General features: G+C 46.0%; 1 protein-coding gene across 3 annotated transcripts; it reads right to left on the bottom strand.

The window, feature by feature from the left end:
• Positions 1-15,290: 15,290 nt before the first annotated feature.
• On the bottom strand, positions 15,291-18,386 carry LOC123397433. 3 transcript variants are annotated; one of them, XM_045091965.1, is made up of 5 exons: positions 17,859-18,386; positions 16,237-16,446; positions 15,812-15,895; positions 15,667-15,731; positions 15,291-15,578 (listed from the first exon to the last, which is right to left on the bottom strand). In XM_045091965.1, the coding sequence occupies exons 2-5, from the start codon at positions 16,358-16,360 to the stop codon at positions 15,546-15,548; spliced, it is 306 nt and encodes a 101-aa protein (XP_044947900.1). In that variant the 5' UTR covers positions 16,361-16,446; positions 17,859-18,386; the 3' UTR covers positions 15,291-15,545. The 3 variants fall into 3 exon arrangements, 2 of the variants coding, with proteins under 2 accessions (XP_044947900.1, XP_044947901.1); XM_045091966.1 differs by having other exon boundaries at positions 15,291-15,551; XR_006609948.1 differs by lacking the exon at positions 16,237-16,446 and having other exon boundaries at positions 17,859-18,384.
• Between the last annotated feature and the right edge of the window lie 983 nt (positions 18,387-19,369).

The following is a 19,369-nucleotide window of genomic DNA, read 5'->3' as shown; positions in this document are numbered from 1 at the left end:
ATAGGGATAGTGGGGGGCTTCTGAGGTTGAGGCGAGGCTGAGGCGGCCTATTTATAGCATGGAAATGTCGGTGTCGCGGCGTCGAGAGGGTAAGCACGGCGGCCCATCGCTATTGTGGATTGCAGGGCGATGTGGCGGTGGCTGGCGCTGCGAGGAGCTAGAGGACGAGCTCTACACGGCTCCTGGGGCTAGCTGGCTACTGGGGAGAGGCTGGGCTACGTTGCCATGGTAGAGGGATGGACGCGATCGCCAGTGTGCAGCCAAACGGCTACACTGGAGGCTCTGGACGACGCCAGGGGGTCAGCGAGGCTAGCAGGGGAAAGGCTGCAAGGCTTGACACCGTGGAAAAGTCACGGGCACGGGGTAGGTGGGCGCGGCGGATCGGATGCGCTGGCATGCAATATGCGCGCTCTGGACACGAACGACATGTGCTCGACAAAATACCAGAGCATGCTAGAGGACTTGGATGAGGCCAGCAATTAACAGGCTCACTACTGTGGGTGCTAGGGGTCCAACGGACATGCTGGTTTGGCAAAAAAATCCACAATGCAATCTCATGTCCCTACCAATTCACAAGGTGCTTGATAGAAAGCCATGCGCATCTAGGGAGCTTTGCTGGCCACCAAAATTTCCAGAACAAGGTCTCTTTAGAGTATAAGAATGATGGCAAGGTTAATTTGGGAAAAAGGAGAAATTTGCTACTGCAAGTTTTCGAGAAAAGCTTTTGTGGACGAAAACTCTAGGGCATTATTGGATGAGCTAAAAATATTCCAATTGCTCTAATATCTTGGACTTAAGGCTTTGGTAGGGTCTACTTCAAGCAGGAAAAATCTCATGGGGATTGGGGCAAAATAATATAGGGTTGAAATACAAATCATCAAAATGGACTAGAACAGAAATGAGGATGTTGTGCTCTAAATTTACAAAATGCCAAGAAGGGGGTTTCCATAAAAGTGACGCACATGCATCACTTAACATCTTAGAATTTTTAAAAGAATTTTTAAAGAGGTTGTAGTGCAATGGAGGTCCTTTAAAGAATAAAAATACCACTTAAAAGAATTAAAACATGGCAAGATTTATTATAAAAATGTTTCTACTAAAGCTACCACATGACATGAATTGTTTTTAAGCAAGTACACAATTTCCAGAAAAGTTTTCAAAAGCCTCTGTATGGAAGGGAAGAATGTGAGAATATAAAGAAAAAGGTGGTTCCAACATCATGAGAAAATCCAGAATTTAAATATTTAATTGCTTGGCAAAATTTTAAATTAATAAAATCATGGAGAAAATTTTGGGGTGTTACAAACTCTATCCCCCTTAAGAAAAATCTCGTCCTCGAGATTTGTCAAGGTGGTTGCAGAAATTTTAATCCTACTATGATGCGGTGATAATATGAAAATTGAATATTTAAACACGCGGTCTCACATAGTTATAGTAAAAAAATGCTAATAATTGGTGGAGTTATGCTCTGTTACCGGTGCTGTGAATAAAATCTACGGTTGGGCAATCAAGACGTTACTACTGAGGGCTACGACAATTTTCAGAAAAGAAAAAAATTGAAATTCCAAATTGTGCTTGTCGCACCCGAGTGCACAGTGCTCTTTGTGGCTGACATGTCGAACCCGGGCCCATTGCCAGTCTCTTCTCCTTCCCCTGAATCTCCTCTTCATTCTCTCTCTCTCTCTCTCGTGCGCTCTTCACGCTTTCTCCACCTGCAACGCCTAGTGCGTATGGCATCTAGGGCCGTACTACGGTAGTGTGCGGCGTGCTAGCTACCAGCGCAGCGTGCACTCACCTCGCGGGCCAGTGCTAAGGATGGCAATTTTACCCATGGGTACGGGTACCCGCGGGTACCCTACCCGTATGGACAAGGTATGGGTATAATTTTATACCCATGAATAGTACCCATACCCTACCCGTTAAATCGTGGGCAGGGCATGGGTATTTTTTTATACCCGTGGATATACCCGTATCCTATTCATATATATGTATATGTGAAATTTCTCCAAGAGTCGTTCAATGCAGCCCAAATAAATGATGAGTAGGAAGTAGCCTACGCATTGGCAGAGCAGGTCGGTGAATGAAGATGGCCGCTTTAACTAGAAAACAGAGCTGGCCGCTGGTATTCTTGGTAGCTTATCTCCTCGTATTCTTATCCCTCAATTATGGATCAAAATTCCAGGAACTTGCCATCTATTCGAGCGACATCTTAGGCTTCAATTTAGCATCTCCCATTCTCCCCGTCAGCCATCTCTCATTCTCCCCGTCAGCCCGTCTCTAATCAGGTTGCTGCTCCTTCCTGTAGATCATGCACCCCTCCCCATCTCTCTCTGTTTTCACTGCAGCGACGAGAGGAGCACGACAGGGCTCGCGGCTAGCCGGTTGGCGGCATGGCGGCGGTGACGTGCGCGCCAGCAAGAGGGCAACGCCAGGGCTTCGTTTCCGACTTTCCATGGCACGGGCGAAACGACGAATAGTCACAAGATCTCCGTCTCTCCGATCTAGTGATAACCGGTAAGGGCCTCTCAGTCTAAATTTACTGATCTTATTCTCAATTCTTAGTAGTCTGACCGACTTGTGATGCATTTTTCATTTTTCATCATCGTGTACTAATTATTCTGTATAGAGTACTTGTCATCCTAAATGTAGTAATTGTTAACACATGATGTACCACTACGTGTTGTAACTACACTCCTTGTATATAGCATCCACTACTCCCATGCCCTGGCCTGCGTGCCATCTAGATAGGGCCATGTAACCAACTCATGTGTATATAAGAGAGAGGTGAGGAAGGATCAATATACAAGAGATAATTCTCCTTCCTACTTGGTATCATACACCAACCCAATGGCCGATCCCGCCGCCGCCGTCTCCCACGGCACCAGCTCTGCCCCCTCGTCGGCGCTCTCCTCCAGTTCGACCACCAGCGACGGCATCACTACCGCCGCCACCTCCCCCTTCGTCTTCGGCACCACTCCTTCGTCTCACAGCGGCGCCTCACCACCCTCCCACTTTGCGCCCCTCTTCTCCTCTCCCCCCGCCTCCTTGCCGTCCTCCTTACCGCCGGCTCCGCGTCATCCCATCTTCCTCGACAGCATTCAAAACCACATCAAGTTCCTCCTCAACCGCGACGACCATAACTACCACAAATGGAAGTCGTTCTTCCTGCTCGTCCTCATCCGCTACGGGGTCGCCCAGTTCATCGAACAACCCCTCCCCGCCACCGCCACCCCCCAACAGCGCGAGATCGACGCCCACATCGTACTCTGGATCTATGCCACCCTCGCCGACAACCTCGTCGACCATGTCGTTGGGGCTACCACCACCTTCGATCTCTGGCATCGCATCCGTGACTATTTCCTGGGGAATATCCGTGACTTTTCAACAACAACAAAATTTTATTTTATTTATTCTTATTTGTTTGCATGGAATCAATTCTAGTTCTATACTAACTTGCGAATTGATTGCATTGCTAGTTTGATTTCCTATTTTGAAAACACTTATAAAATAATATTGTTTTGTAAATTTTACTTATGTTATCTTAGTTATTTTATATTTTGTTTTCTGTTATTTTTTTCTATTTTAGTGTTTTATTTTCAGTTAGAACAAAAACTATATAGTGTTTGATGTAATAGAAGGCTTCCTAGCTTCTTTGAAGTTTCGTTTGGATTTTTATCCGCTCTCTCTTATTGATTTTTGATTGCATCAACTTTTATTGTTGTTTGTTAATTGATTGCTAGAATGATTGCTAGTGTGAGCGCTTATGTGAATACTATGTTTGATTATATAGATTTCATCGAAGAGTGACGAATAGTTCTATCACGTATTTCGCGAGAACGAAAATTCTTCTTCGTCAACATCACTAGGCAAGTCACTTTGATCATACTATCACCTATGTTTTATGCATCGTAGTTCCACCATCCTATGCCCAATTACATGCTGCTTAGGTACTTGGAAATTTTAGTATAGATTGTAGTATCATGTGGTAGGCACACAACAACCCCGATACTTGGCCCCGGGACGACAACTTTCATATTGCTATGCTTGAGTAGACGGGATTTCGGTTGAGTGCATAACACGAGTGATGCGAGGTTGATTAAATAATCAAGACAGGTTAAGACAAGATTTTCAAGACCTCGGACGCAATGCAACTCTGGGTGAAGGACGGTTGATCGGCTCCCTGGAGAACCCAGTGGATGACCCGGGATGCTGGAGAGGTCATGACATCCTGCGGAAAGCTTCACCCAGGCTCAAAGGGACGGACGGATATTTTCAAGACCCAAGGCTTACCTGCACAGCCACAAGTCATTATGGGCCCTGCCTTGGTTGGACAACGCGGCGACTCTAGACAGGCGGTGCTAGCAGATCTAGAAAACGGTAGGATTGGATGGGCACCGACAGGGATTCAGAGGGACCCGTTGAAAGACCATGTTTTGATCATTCGGTCTTCAAACACCCTGAAGTGCGAGGACATGCTCGGAGGCGATCAAATCTTGTGGGGAACGTGTGCAAAACTCTGCAGAGTACTCAAACATAATCGATTAGCCGTGTCCACGGTCATGGACAACTTGAGCCAAAGGAACTGAAGTTATCTGAAATTCTCAACACAAATAATAATATTGATGTGGGTATTATTGACAACATGGGTACGAGAATTGGTTGGTGGAACCATCTCGTTAACAACCAACAATGTAGTAGCATGTTGCTTTTAGCCCCTCTTGTTGTAGGAGAAAATTTTCTTTACGCTAAAACTTATAGCCCCACCTGCCATATATGCATATAGTATAGATGATTACTTTTCACCCCTCTCATATGTGACTTGCCGGCATATTCAATATGCTGACCTACACGGCTGCAACGTCTTATGTTGCAGATATTTTTCTTCGACGAGTAAGAGTACGATTCAGGGTTACGGTCTACACTCAATTTGTCGTTGGTGTTTATTGGGCTTCCACTCCCTTTACTGCTTCCGCTGTGATATTTAAGGTATATATCAGTTTTACGCTATTTACATGTGATTGCACTTTGATATATACAATGATGTACTGTGTGTGCCAGCATACTGATCCAGGGATGGCACAGAAACACAGAGGCTTGACTCGTCTTGAGTCGGATCGCTACAAACACCTTGTTCATAATGAGAAGACCCTGACTATCTTTGATCAACTGGCTAGCCAACTAGAGGCTTGCTAGGGACAGTGTTTTGTCTATGTATCCACACATGTATATAAGTCTTCATTCAATACAATTATAGCATGGATAATAAACGTTTATCTTGATGCAGGAATTATAATAATAACTATATTTATTATTACCTCTAGGGCATAATTCCAACAGTCTCCCACTTGCACTAGAGTCAATAATCTAGCCCTCACATCATCATGCGAATTACATTGTAATAAATCTAACACCCATACAGTTCTGGTGTTGATCATGCTTTGCCCGTGGAAGAGGTTTAGTCAGCGGGTCTGCTACATTCAGATCCGTGTGCACTTTGCATATATTTACGTCCTCCCCTTCGACGTAGTCGCGGATGAGGTTGAAGCGTCATGTGATGTGTCTGGTCTTCTTGTGAAACCGTGGTTCCTTTGCTAAGGCAATGGCACCCGTGTTGTCACAGAACAAGGTTATTGGATTCAGTGCGCTTGGCACCACTCCAAGATCCGTCATGAACTACTTCATCCAGACACCCTCCTTAGCCGCCTCGGAGGCAGCCATGTACTCCGCTTCACATGTAGAATCTGCTACGTCGCTTTGCTTGGAACTACACCAGCTTACCGCACCCCCATTAAGAATAAATACGTATCCGTTCTGCGACTTAGAGTCGTCCGGATCTGTGTCAAAGCTTGCATCGACGTAACCCTTTACGGCGAGCTCTTCGTCACCTCCATACACGAGAAACATCTCCTTAGTCCTTTTCAGGTACTTCAGGATATTATTGACCGCCGTCCAGTGATCCACTCCTGGATTACTCTGGAACCTGCCAGCCATACTTATGGCCAGGCTAACATCCGGTCTAGTGCACAACATTGCATACATGATAGAACCTATGGCTGAAGCATAGGGGACGGTGCTCATATGCTCTCTATCCTTATCCGTTGCTGGGCACTGAGTCTTACTCAATCTCGTACCTTGTAAAACTGGCAAGAACCCTTTCTTGGACTGTTTCATTTTGAACCTCTTCAAAACTTTATCAAGGTATGTGCTTTGTGAAAGTCCTATCAGGCGTTTTGATCAATCTTTGTAGATCTTAATGCCTAGAATGTAAGCAGCTTCTCCTAGGTCCTTCATAGAGAAACTTTTATTCAAGTAATCCTTTATGCTCTCCAAAAACTCTACGTTGTTTCCAATCAGCAATATGTCATCCACATATAATATTAGAAACGCCACAGAGCTCCCACTCACTTTCTTGTAAATACAAGATTCTCCAACCACTTGTATAAAACCAAATGCTTTGATCACCTGATCAAAGCATTTGTTCCAACTCCGAGATGCTTGCACCAGTCCATAAATGGATTGCTGGAGCTTGCACACCTTGTTAGCATTCTTAGGATCGACAAAACCTTCGGGTTGCATCATATACAACTCTTCCTTAAGGAAACCGTTAAGGAACGCCGTTTTGACATCCATCTGCCAGATTTCATAATCGAAAAATGCAGCTATTGCTAACATGATTCTGACGGACTTCGGCATTGCTACGGGTGAGAATGTCTCATCGTAGTCAACTCCTTGAACTTGTGAAAAACCCTTTGCCACAAGTCGAGCTTTATAAACGGTCACATTGCCGTCAGCGTCCGTCTTCTTCTTAAAGATCCATTTGTTCTGAATAGCCTTGCGGCCCTCAGGTAGTACTTCCAAAGTCCACACTTTGTTCTCATACATGGATCCTATCTCGGAATTCATGGCCTCTAGCCATTTGTTGGAATCTGGGCCCACCATTGCTTCTTCATAATTTGCAGGTTCATTGTTGTCTAACAACATGATTGACATCACGGGATTACCGTACCACTATGGAGCAGCACGTGGTCTCGTCGACCTGCGTGGTTCGACAGGAACTTGAACCGGAGTTTCATGATCATCATCATTAACTTCCTCCTCAACCGGCGTCGCAACGACAGAGGTTTCCCCTTACCCTGCGCCACCATCTAGAGGGATGAGAGGTTCGACAACCTCATCAAGTTCTATCTTCCTCCCACTCAATTCTCTCGAGAGAAACTCCTTCTCGAGAAAAGCTCTGTTTTTAGCAACAAACACTTTGCCCTCGGATTTGAGATAGAAGGTGTACCCAACTGTCTCTTTTGGGTAACCTATGAAGATGCACTTTTCCGCTTTGGGTTCCAGCTTTTCAGGCTGAAGCTTTTTGACATAAGCATCACATCCCCAAACTTTAAGAAACGACAACTTTGGCCTTTTGCCATACCACAGTTCGTATGGTGTCGTCTCAACGGATTTTGATGGTGCCTATTTAAAGTGAATGCAGCTATGTCTAATGCATAACCCCAAAACGATAACGGCAAATCGGTAAGAGACATCATAGATCACACCATCTCTAATAAAGTACGATTACGACGTTCGGACACACCATTACGCTGTGGTGTTCCACGCGGTGTCAACTGTGAAACAATTCCACATTGTCTTAAGTGAGCACCAAACTCGAAACTCAGATATTCACCACCACGATCAGACCGTAGGAACTTGATCTTCTTGTTACGATGATTTTCAACTTCACTCTGAAATTGCTTGAACTTTTCAAATGTTTCAGACTTCTGCTTCATTAAGTAGACATAACCATATCTACTCAAATCGTCAGTGAAGGTGAGAAAATAACGATATCCGCCGCGTGCCTCTACGCTCATCGGACCGCACACATCGGTATGTATGATTTCCAACAAGTCAGTGGCACGCTCCATTGTTCCGGAGAACGGAGTTTTAGTCATCTTGCCCATGAGACATGGTTCGCACGTGTCAAGTGAATCAAAGTCAAGTGACTCCAAAAGTCCATCGGCATGGAGTTTCTTCATGCGCTTTACACCAATATGACCTAAGCGGCAGTGCCACAAAAATATGGCGCTATCATTGTTAACTCTAACTCTTTTGGTCTCAATGTTATGTATATGTGTATCACTATCAAGATTCAATATGAACAATCCTCTCACATTGGGTGCATGACCATAAAAGATGTTACTCATAGAAATATAACAACCATTATTCTCTGACTTAAAAGAGTAACCGTCTCGCAATAAACAAGATCCAGATATAATGTTCATGCTTAACGCAGGCACTAAATAATAATTATTCAAGTTCATAACTAATCCTGATGGTAACTGAAGTGAAACTATGCTGACGGCGATTGCATCAACCTTGGAACCATTTCCTACGCGCATCGTCACTTCATCTTTCGCTAGCCTTCGCCTATTCCGCAGTTCCTGTTTCGAGTTGCAAATATGAGCAACAGAACCGGTATCGAATACCCAGGCACTACTACGAGAGCCGGTTAAGTACACATCAATAACATGTATATCAAATATACCTGATTTTTCTTTGGCCGCCTTCTTATCATCCAGATACTTGGGGCAGTTGCGCTTCCAGTGACCCATACCCTTGCAATGGTAGCACTCTGTTTCAGGCTTAGGTCCAGCTTTGGGTTTCTTCGTCGGATTGGCAACAGGCTTGCCGCTCTTCTTTGAATTACCCTTCTTGCCTTTGCCGTTTCTCTTGAAACTAGTGGTCTTATTCACCATCAACACTTGATGCTCTTTACGGAGTTCAGACTCTGCGACTTTCAGCATCGCAAACAACTCGCCGGGTGACTTGTTCATCCCTTGCATGTTGTAGTTCAACACAAAGCCCTTATAGCTTGGCGGCAGTGATTGAAGGATTCTGTCAGTGATAGCCTCTTGCGGGAGTTCAATCCCCAGCTCAGCTAGACGGTTTGAGTACCCAGACATTTTGAGCACATGTTCACTGACAGACGAATTCTCCTCCATCTTGCAAGCATAGAATTTATCGGAGGTCTCATACCTCTCGATCCGGGCGTTCTTCTGAAAGATGAACTTCAACTCCTGGAACATCTCATATGCTCCATGACGCTCAAAGCGACGTTGAAGTCCCGGTTCTAAGCCATACAAGACTGCACATTGAACTACTGAGTAGTCCTCCTTACGTGTTAACCAAGCGTTCTTAACATTCTGGTCAGCCGTAGCGGGTGGTTCATCTCCTAGCGCAGCATTACGGACATAATCCTTCTTCCCAGCTTGTAGGATTAAGTTAAGATTACGAGTCCGGTCTACAAAGTTGCTTCCATCATCTTTCAACTTAGCTTTGTCTAGGAACGTATTAAAATTCAGGGTGACTGTCGCGTGAGCCATGATCTACAACACAAATATATTCAAAGTGGACTTAGACTATGTTCAAGATAATTAGAGTTTAACTTAATCAAATCACTTGCTAAACTCCCGCTCAAAAAGTACATCTCTCTAGTCATTTGAGTGGTTCATGACCCACTTACACTAGCTCAAGTACGATCATCACGTGAGTTGAGTATAGTTTCAGTGGTAAGCATCCCTTATGCTAATCATATCATCTATATGATTCATGATCGACCTTTCGGTCTCATGTGTTCCGAGGCCATGTCTGCACATGCTAGGCTCGTCAAGCTTAACCCGATTGTTCCGCGTGTGCAACTGTTTTGCACCCGTTGTAGGTGAACGTTGAGTCTATCACACCCAATCATCACGTGGTGTCTCGAAACGACGAACTGTAGCAACGGTGCACAGTCGGGGAGAACACAATTTTGTCTTGAATTTTAGTGAGAGATCACCTCATAATGCTACCGTCGTTCTAAGCAAAATAAGGTGCATAAAAGGATTAACATCACATGCAATTTTATAAGTGACATGATATGGCCATCATCACGTGCTCCTTGATCTCCATCACCAAAGCACCAGCACGATCTTCTTGTCACCGGCGCCACACCATGATCTCCATCCACATGTCGCCATCGGGGTTGTCGTGCTACTCATGCTATTACTACTAAAGCTACATCCTAGCAAAATAGTAAACACATCTGCAAGCACAAACGTTAGTTTAAAGACAACCCTATGGCTCCTGCCGGTTGCCGTACCATCGACGTGCAAGTCGATATTATCTATTACAACATGATCATCTCATACAACCAATATATCACATCACATCGTTGGCCATATCACATCACAAGCATACCCTGCAAAAACAAGTTAGACGTCCTCTAATTTTGTTGTTGCATGTTTTACGTGGTGACCATGGGTATCTAGTAGGATCGCATCTTACTTACGCAAACACCACAACGGAGATATATGAATTGCTATTTAACCTTATACAAGGACCTCCTCGGTCAAATCTGATTCAACTAAAGTTGGAGAAACCGACACTTGCCAATCATCTTTGAGCAACGGGGTTACTCGTAACGATGAAACCAGTCTCTCGTAAGCGTACGAGTAATGTCGGTCCAAGCCGCTTCAATCCAACAATACCGCGGAATCAAGAAAAGACTAAGGAGGGCAGCAAAACGCACATCACCGCCCACAAAAACTTTTGTGTTCTACTCGAGAAGACATCTACGCATGAACCTAACTCATGATGCCACTGTTGGGGAACGTCGCATGGGAAACAAAATTTTCCTACGCGCACGAAGACCTATCATGGTGATGTCCATCTACGAGAGGGGATTTCCGATCTACGTACCCTTGTAGATCGCACAGCAGAAGCGTTAGTGAACGCGGTTGATGTAGTGGAACATCCTCACGTCCCTCGATCCGCCCCACGATCCGTCCCACGATCTAGTGCCGAACGGACGGCACCTCCGCGTTCAGCACACGTACAACTCGACGATGATCTCGGCCTTCTTGATCCAGCAAGAGAGACGGAGAGGTAGATGAGTTCTCCGGCAGCGTGACGGCGCTTCAGAGGTTGGTGGTGATCTGATCTCGGCACGGCTCCGCCCGGGCTCCGCAGAAACGCGATCTAGAGGAAAAACCATGGAGGTATGTGGTCGGGCTGCCGTGGCAAAAGTTGTCTCAAAGCAGCCCTAAAACCCCACTATATATAGGAGGGAGAGGGGGGGCCTTGCCTTGAGGCTCAAGGAGCCCCAAGGGGGTCGGCCGAGCCAAGGGGGGGAGTCCCCCCCTTCCAAACCGAATCCAACTAGGTTTGGAAGGTGGAGTCCTTCTCCCCTTTCCCACCTCCTCTTTTTTTTCTCTTTGATTTTCTTCCTATGGCGCATAGGGCCTTCTTGGGCTGCCCCACCAGCCAACCAAGGGCTGGTGCGCCACCCCAAGGCCTATGGGCTTTCCCGGGTGGGTTGCCCCCCCCCCCCCCCCGATGAACACCCGGAACCCATTCGCCATTCCCGGTACATTCCCGGTAACTCCGAAAACCTTCCGGTAATCAAATGAGGTCATCCTATATATCAATCTTCGTTTCCGGACCATTCCGGAAACCCTCGTGACGTCTGTGATCTCATTCGGGACTCCGAACAACATTCGATAACCAACCATATAACTCAAATACGCATAAAACAACGTCGAACCTTAAGTGTGCAGACTCTGCGGGTTCGAGAACTATGTAGACATGACCCGAGAGACTCCTCGGTCAATATCCAATAGCGGGACCTGGATGCCCATATTGGATCCCACATATTCTACGAAGATCTTATCGTTTGAACCTCAGTGCCAAGGATTCATATAATCCCGTATGTCATTTCCTTTGTCCTTCGGTATGTTACTTGCCCGAGATTCGATCGTCATTATCCGCATACCTATTTCAATCTCGTTTACCGGCAAGTCTCTTTACTCGTTCCGTAATTCAAGATCCCGCAACTTACACTAAGTCACATTGCTTGCAAGGCTTGTGTGTGATGTTGTATTACCGAGTGGGCCCCGAGATACCTCTCCGTCACACGGAGTGACAAATCCCAGTCTCGATCCATACTAACTCAACGAACACCTTCGGAGATACCTGTAGAGCATCTTTATAGTCACCCAGTTACGTTGCGATGTTTGATACACACAAAGCATTCCTCCGGTGTCAGTGAGTTATATGATCTCCTGGTCATAGGAACAAATACTTGACACGCAGAAAACAGTAGCAACAAAATGACACGATCAACATGCTACGTCTATTAGTTTGGGTCTAGTCCATCACGTGATTCTCCTAATGACGTGATCCAGTTATCAAGCAACAACACCTTGTTCATAATCAGAAGACCCTGACTATCTTTGATCAACTGGCTAGCCAACTAGAGGCTTGCTAGGGACAGTGTTTTGTCTATGTATCCACACATGTATATAAGTCTTCATTCAATACAATTATAGCATGGATAATAAACGATTATCTTGATGCAGGAATTATAATAATAACTATATTTATTATTGCCTCTAGGGCATGATTCCAACAGCAAGCATCTCGGAGTTGGAACATTCGCTTTAATGAGGTGATTAAAGCGTTTGGGTTCATACAGTTTTACGGAGAAGCCTGTCTGTACAAGAAAGTGAGGAGCTTTGTAGCTTTCCTCATACGATATGTGGATGACATATTATTGATGGGGAATAATATAGAGATGTTGGAGAGCATAAAGGCCTATTTGAAAAAGAGTTTTTCAATGAAGGACCTTGGAGAAGCTGCATACATATTAGGCATCAAGATCTATAGAGATAGATCGAGACGCCTCATACGTCTTTCGCAAAGTACATACCTTGACAAGATATTGAAGAAGTTCAATATGGAAAAATCAAAGAAAGGGTTCTTGCCAGTTTTGCAAGGTATGAGATTGAGTAAGACTCAGTCGCCGACCACGGCAGCAGATAGAGAGAAGATGAGTTATGTCCCCTACGCTTCAGCCGTAGACTCTCTTATGTATGACATGTTGTGTACCATACCTGATATAAACCTTGACATAAGTTTGGTAGGGAGTTATCAAAGTGATCCCGGTATAGAACACTGGACAGCGGTCAAGAATATCCTTAAGTACCTGAAAAGGACTAAGGAAATGTTTCTCGTTTATGGAGGTGACGAAGAGCTCGTCGTAAAGGGTTACGTCGACGCTAGCTTCGACACTGATCCGGATGACTCTAAGTCACAGATCGGATACGTATATGTTTTGAATGGTGGGGCAGTGAGCTGGTGCAGCAGCAAGCAAGAAGTCGTGGTAGCATCTACATGTGAAGCGGAGTACATAGCTGCTTCAGAAGCAGCTCATGAAGGAATTTGGATGAAGGAGCTCATCACCGACCTTGGAGTGGTTCCAAGCGCGTCAGGTCCAATGACACTCTTTTGTGATAACACTGGGGCCATTGCCATTGACAAGGAGCCCAGGTTTCATCGGAAGACGAAGCACATCAAACGCCACTTCAACTCCATCCAGGACCATGTCCAGAGTGGAGTAATAGAGATTTGTAAAGTACATACGGATCTAAATGTTGCAGAGCCATTGGCTAAACCTTTTCCACGAGCAAAACATGATCAACACCATAATGCTATGGGTGTTCGATACATCACAATGTAACTAGATTATTGACTCTAGTGCAAGTGGGAGACTATTGGAAATATACCCTAGAGGCAATAATAAAATGGTAATTATCATATTTCCTTGTTCATGATAATCGTCTATTGTTCATGCTATAATTGTATTAACAGGAAACAGTAATACATGTGTGAATAAATAGATCACAATGTGTCCCATCATTGGCTAGTTGGCTAGCTCGTTAGTCAAATAGATGATCATGGTTTCCTGGTCATGGGCATTAGATGTCATTGATAACGGGATCACATCATTGGGAGAATGATGTCATGGACAAGACCCAATCCTAAGCATAGCACTAGATCGCATTGTTCGTATGCTAAAGCTTTTCTAATGTCAAGTGTCTTTTCCTTCGACCGTGAGATTGTGCAACCCCCGGATATCGTAGGAGTGCTTTGGGTGTATCAAACGTCACAACGTAACTGGCTGACTATAAAGGTGCACTACGAGTACCTCTGAAAGTGTCTGTTGGGTTGGCACAAATCGAGATCGGGATTTGTCACTCCACGTGACGGAAAGGTATCTCTGGGCCCACTCGGTAGAACATCATCATGAGCTCAATGTGACTAAGGAGTTAGTCACACGATGACGTGCTACGGAACGAGTAAAGAGACTTACTGATAACAAGATTGAACAAGGTATAGGTATACCGACTATCGAATCTCGGGCAAGTTCTATACCGACAGACAAAGGGAATTGTATACGGGATTGATTGAATCCTTGACATTGTGGTTCATCCGATGATATCATCGTGGAGCAAGTGGGATCCACCATGGGTATCCAGACCCCGCTGATGGTTATTGGCCGGAGAGCTGTCTCGGTCACGTCTGCATGTCTCCCGAACCCGTAGGGTCTACACACTTAAGGTTCGATGACGCTAGGGTTATAGGGAATTGGTGTACGAGGTTACCGAAAGTTTTTCGGAGTCCCGGATGAGATCCCGGACGTCACGAGGAGCTCCGGAATGGTCCGGAGGTAAAGATTGATATATAGGATGGATGGGTTTGGACGTCGGAAATGTTTCGGGCACCACCGGCAAAGTGCCGGGACCACCGGAAGGGTTCCGGAGGCCGACCGAGAGGGGCCACAAGCCCCGGAGGGCTACATGGGCCAAGAGCGGGAGGGAACCAGCCCCTAGGTGGGCTGGTGCGCCCCCCACACCCAGCCCATGCGCACCAGAGAGGGAGGGAGGGGAAACCCTAGGCGCAGGGGAGGCCCAAGGCCCACCTAGGGCGCCCCCCCCCCTTTCCCTGCCCTGGTCGCCGCCCCCCTCTCCCATGTGGGCTGCCGCACCACCTAGGGTGGGAACCCTAGGGGTGGCGCACCCCCCTCCCCTCCTCCTATATATAGTGGGGGTTTTGGGGCTGTTTCACACGTAGTTTTCCATCTCCCTCGGCGCAGCCCTGCTCTTCCTTCTCATCCTCTCTGCCGGTGCTTGGCGAAGCCCTGCCGGGAGACCTCGTCTCTCCATCGACACCACGCTGTCGTGCTGCCGAAGATCTTCCCCAACCTCTCCCTCCTCCTTGCCGGATCAAGGTGCGGGAGACGTCACCGGGCTGCACGTGTGTTGAACGCGGAGGTGCCGTGGTTCGGCACTAGATCGGAATCACACCACGATCTGAATCGCCGCGAGTACGACTCCATCAACCGCGTTCTAGCAACGCTTCCACTTAGCGATCTTCAAAGGTATAAAGATGCACTCACCCCTCTCTCGTTACTGGTCTCTTCATAGAAAGATCTGAATATGCGTAGGAATTTTTTTAAATTTATGCTACGTTACGCAACACAGCCATCATCCGATACAAACATAAGCTAGTTGGCAAATAACTCAACTGAGTACAAGTCATGTAACAAAATAAAAATTGATACAATAGTTGGCACCATGCCACCATCCAACAACTATCAGCCATCACCCAACACAAGCAGAAGCTAGCAGCCATCGCATAAAATAGGTAGAAGCCACCATCCAACACAAACATCAACTGCATCTTCACTCCTGAATGATGATTGAAGTAGACTTATCCTTCGCATCAACCAAATGAGAAAAATATGAGTAAATTATGATGTTGCAATATCCTAAAATTTAAGATCATAGCATTTTAGTAATTTACCATCTCTTCTTCTTCATCATCAAGAACATTCTGAAATGTAGCAAAGAGAGTAGAATTCCAACCATCTGATGAAGAAAGAACCAACATTAAAGCGCAAATGGCAAGTTATTTGCAAGTGTCGGAACAACTTCAGGTGTTGGAGTACCATGCAGAGATGCTGAAAGAGCCGAATTTCCATTGCTGGCAGCAGCCACAGCCGAGCCTTCTGCTCCATCTGGAAGCCATTGATCTATACATGACACATAATAAATTATTACATTTAGGATGACAAGTACAGCCACAGGCCACAGCAGTAGTTTAGTACTAATTTCCTTGGCCGGCAAAAAGGGCTACAGGGAGCCAGCCACGGTGACTAGTCATGATTCTCATGAACTGATCATTAGTTTAGTACTAATTTACAAGTAGACAATAGCTATTTTACGAGTATACCGATTAGTACATTTAGGATGACAAGTACTCTATACAGAATAATTAGTACACGGTGATGAAAAATGAAAAATGCATCACAAGTCCGTCAGAGTACTAACAATTGAGAATAAGATCAGTAAATTTAGACTGAGAGGCCCTTACTGGTTATCACTAGATCGGATAGACGGAGATCTTGTGACTGTTCGTCGTTTCGCCCGCGCCATGGAAAGTTGGAAACGAAGCCCTGGCGTCGCCCTCTTGCTGGCGCGCACGTCACCGCCGCCATGCCGCCAACCGGCTAGCCGCGAGCCCTGTCGTGCTCCTCTCGTCGCCGGAGTGAAAACAGAGAGAGATGGGGGAGGGGTGCATGATCTACAGGAAGGAGCAGCAACCTGATTAGAGACGGGCTGACGGGGAGAATGAGAGATGGCTGACGGGGAGAATGGGAGATGCTAAATTGAAGCCTAAGATGTCGCTCGAATAGATGGCAAGTTCCTGGAATTTTGATCCTTAATTGAGGGATAAGAATACGAGGAGATAAACTACTCCCTCTGTTCCTAAATATAAGTCTTTAAAGAAATTTTATAATAAACTACATACGGATGTATATAGACATACTTTAGAGTGTAGATTCACTCATTTTGCTCCGTATGTAGACTCGTAGTGAAATATCTTAAAAGACTTATATTTAGGAACGGAGGGAGTACCAAGAATACCAGCGACGAGCTCTGTTTTCTAGTTAAAGCGGCCATCTTCATTGACCGACCTGCTCTGTCAATGCGTAGGCTACATTTATTTGGGCTGCATTGAACGACTCTTAAAGAAATTTCACATATACGTATATATGGATAGGGTACGGGTATACTCACGGGTGTAAAAAAATACCCATGCCCTGTCCATAATTTAACGGATAGGGTACGGGTACTACCCTTGGGTATAAAATTGTACCCGTACCTTGCCCATACGGGTAGGGTACCCACGGGTACCCGTACCCATGGGTAAAATTGTCATCCTTAACCCTACCCATGGCAGAGACAAGTGGTAGTACGAAGCAAGTAGGGGAGGTTACTGGAACAAGACTTGATCTAGGGTCGACTAAGGAGGCTTATAATTTTCCTGTATCGTTAGCACAACAGATTTTCTTAGCAGTTTATCTGATATAGTCACTCCTATCATGCCCCACCATGCCTCGACGGATCATCCCCATCACAACGGGATACCCATCCCACGATCGTGTCTACCCGAGACGTGAACTTCCTCTAGATTTCATCCAGTTAGCATTGGCATGTGTGGCCTGAAGAAGTGAATACTGTCACATGCACTTCATGTTGAATAGAGATGAAGTTTTCAGCACAATAAATATGCATGAATTATCACCATGTAAACATGCTCACTTCATCGCCATAATCGTGCAAATCAAGCACCACCAAAATTTACCCTTCACCAAATCATATCAGTGTTCAATATGCTTGCCTTGTATGTATAAGAGTAGAGTGCACTCCAAATCTTTGAAAGTTTTATTCTCCCCTCTAATCCTATTTTTGAAATATCTGAATCAACACACAATCCAAAAACAGTACCTAAAATTTGGTTGGAAATTTTTCAAATAAATACTAAAATAAACTAGAGGAAATTTGAAGGAGGCGGGAAAAAGAATCATATCAATCCGAGTTGTAGTTTAAAAGATAAGGCTAGTCAAAGTGTGGTAAAATTTCTGATTTTATTAATAAACAGAAAAAGAAAACACTTCATTGGAATACGCTTTCAAGAGAGAGGAGACATACTCTCAAGATTACAGCACCACATAAGTCAATGCGTGCCGACACGGGGTCACTGTCAGTTCGCCCTCCTGGCCTATTGGTCAGGTTTGCCTAGTCGCCCGCGTCTTCTTCCTCGCGGTTGGATAGAGGCGGTGCTCCAGTGATCGTCGCCGGCAATTTGGCGGTTCCTTCAGGGCCCTTGATGTGGTAATAGATGGAGACGGTCTGGGCGATCCTTCCGGTGGTCACTATGACCGGAGAGGTGGGCAGGGTCGTCGGCAGCGAGCTTCAAGGCGGACGGTGGCTTTGGGAGCAAAGGGGGAATTGGCCTACGACGGCCTCCGCTCAAATTTGGGAGGTGGGACAGCTTCGTGGGGTCATGGGGAGTCTAGAGGTGGCGAGAGAGAGGAGGGGGACGCTCTGGTCAGGTCGGAGTCGACTGGATGACGGCGACATCCATAGCTACACGAGGCGGATAGGATGGTCCTCTCGGTCTCAATTACCGTCTACCAAGGGCTTCACAGGGACAGTAGGGGTGCTTGTGAGGTCGAGGGGAGGCTAAGGCAGCCTATTTATAGCGTGGCGACGTTGGTGCCGCGACGTCGAGAGGGTAAGCATGGCGGCTCATCGCTACTGTGGGTTGCAGGGCAATGTGGCGGTGGCTCACGCTGATAGGAGCTAGAGGACGGGCTCTACACTGCTCCTGGGGCTAGCTGGCTGGTGGGGAGAGGGTGGGAGGCGCTGCAATGGCAGAGGGGCGGACGCGGTCGCCGGCGTGCAGGCAACCGCCTACAACGGAGGCTCTAGGCGGCGCCAGGGGGTCAGCGAGGCTATCAGGGGAAAGGCTGCAAGGCTTGACACCATGGAAAAGTCACGGGCGCGAGGTAGGTGGGCATGGCGGCTTGGATGCGCTGTCATGCAATATGCGCGCTCTGGACGCACTCTAGGCACGCACGGCATGTGCCCGACAAAATGCTAGAGCATGCTAGAGGACTTGGATGAGGTTGGCAATTAACAGGCTCACCAGTGTGGGTGCTAGGGATCCAGTGGACATGATGGTTTGGCAAAAAAACAAATCCACAATACAATCTCATGTCCATGCCAATTCTGGCGAGGCACACAAGGTGCTCAACAGAATGCCATGGGAATCTAGGGAGCTTTGCTGGCCACCAAAAATTTCCAGAACAAGGTCTCTTTAGAGGATAAGAATGATGGCAAGGTTAGTTTGAGAGAAGGAGAAAGTTGCTAGTACAAGTTTTGGAGAAAAGCTTTTGTGGACAGAAACTCTAGGGCATTATTGTATGGGCTAACAATATTCCAATTACTCTAATCTCTTGGACTTAAGGGTTTGGTAGGATCTACTACAAGAAGGAAAAATCTCATGGGGATTGAGGCAAAATAAAATAGGGCCGCAGTACAAATCACCAAAATGGACCAGAACAGAAATGAGGATGTCGTGCTCAAAATTTAGTAAAGGCCAAGAAGGGTTTTTGCATAAAAGTGAGCCACATGCATCACTTAACATTTCCAAATTT

Source organism: Hordeum vulgare, chromosome 5H (assembly GCF_904849725.1).
Source record: "Hordeum vulgare subsp. vulgare chromosome 5H, MorexV3_pseudomolecules_assembly, whole genome shotgun sequence".
Lineage (NCBI taxonomy): Eukaryota > Viridiplantae > Streptophyta > Magnoliopsida > Poales > Poaceae > Hordeum > Hordeum vulgare.
The sequence above is the reverse complement of the archived record's forward strand: the minus strand, read 5'-3'. Positions and strand labels throughout refer to the sequence as shown.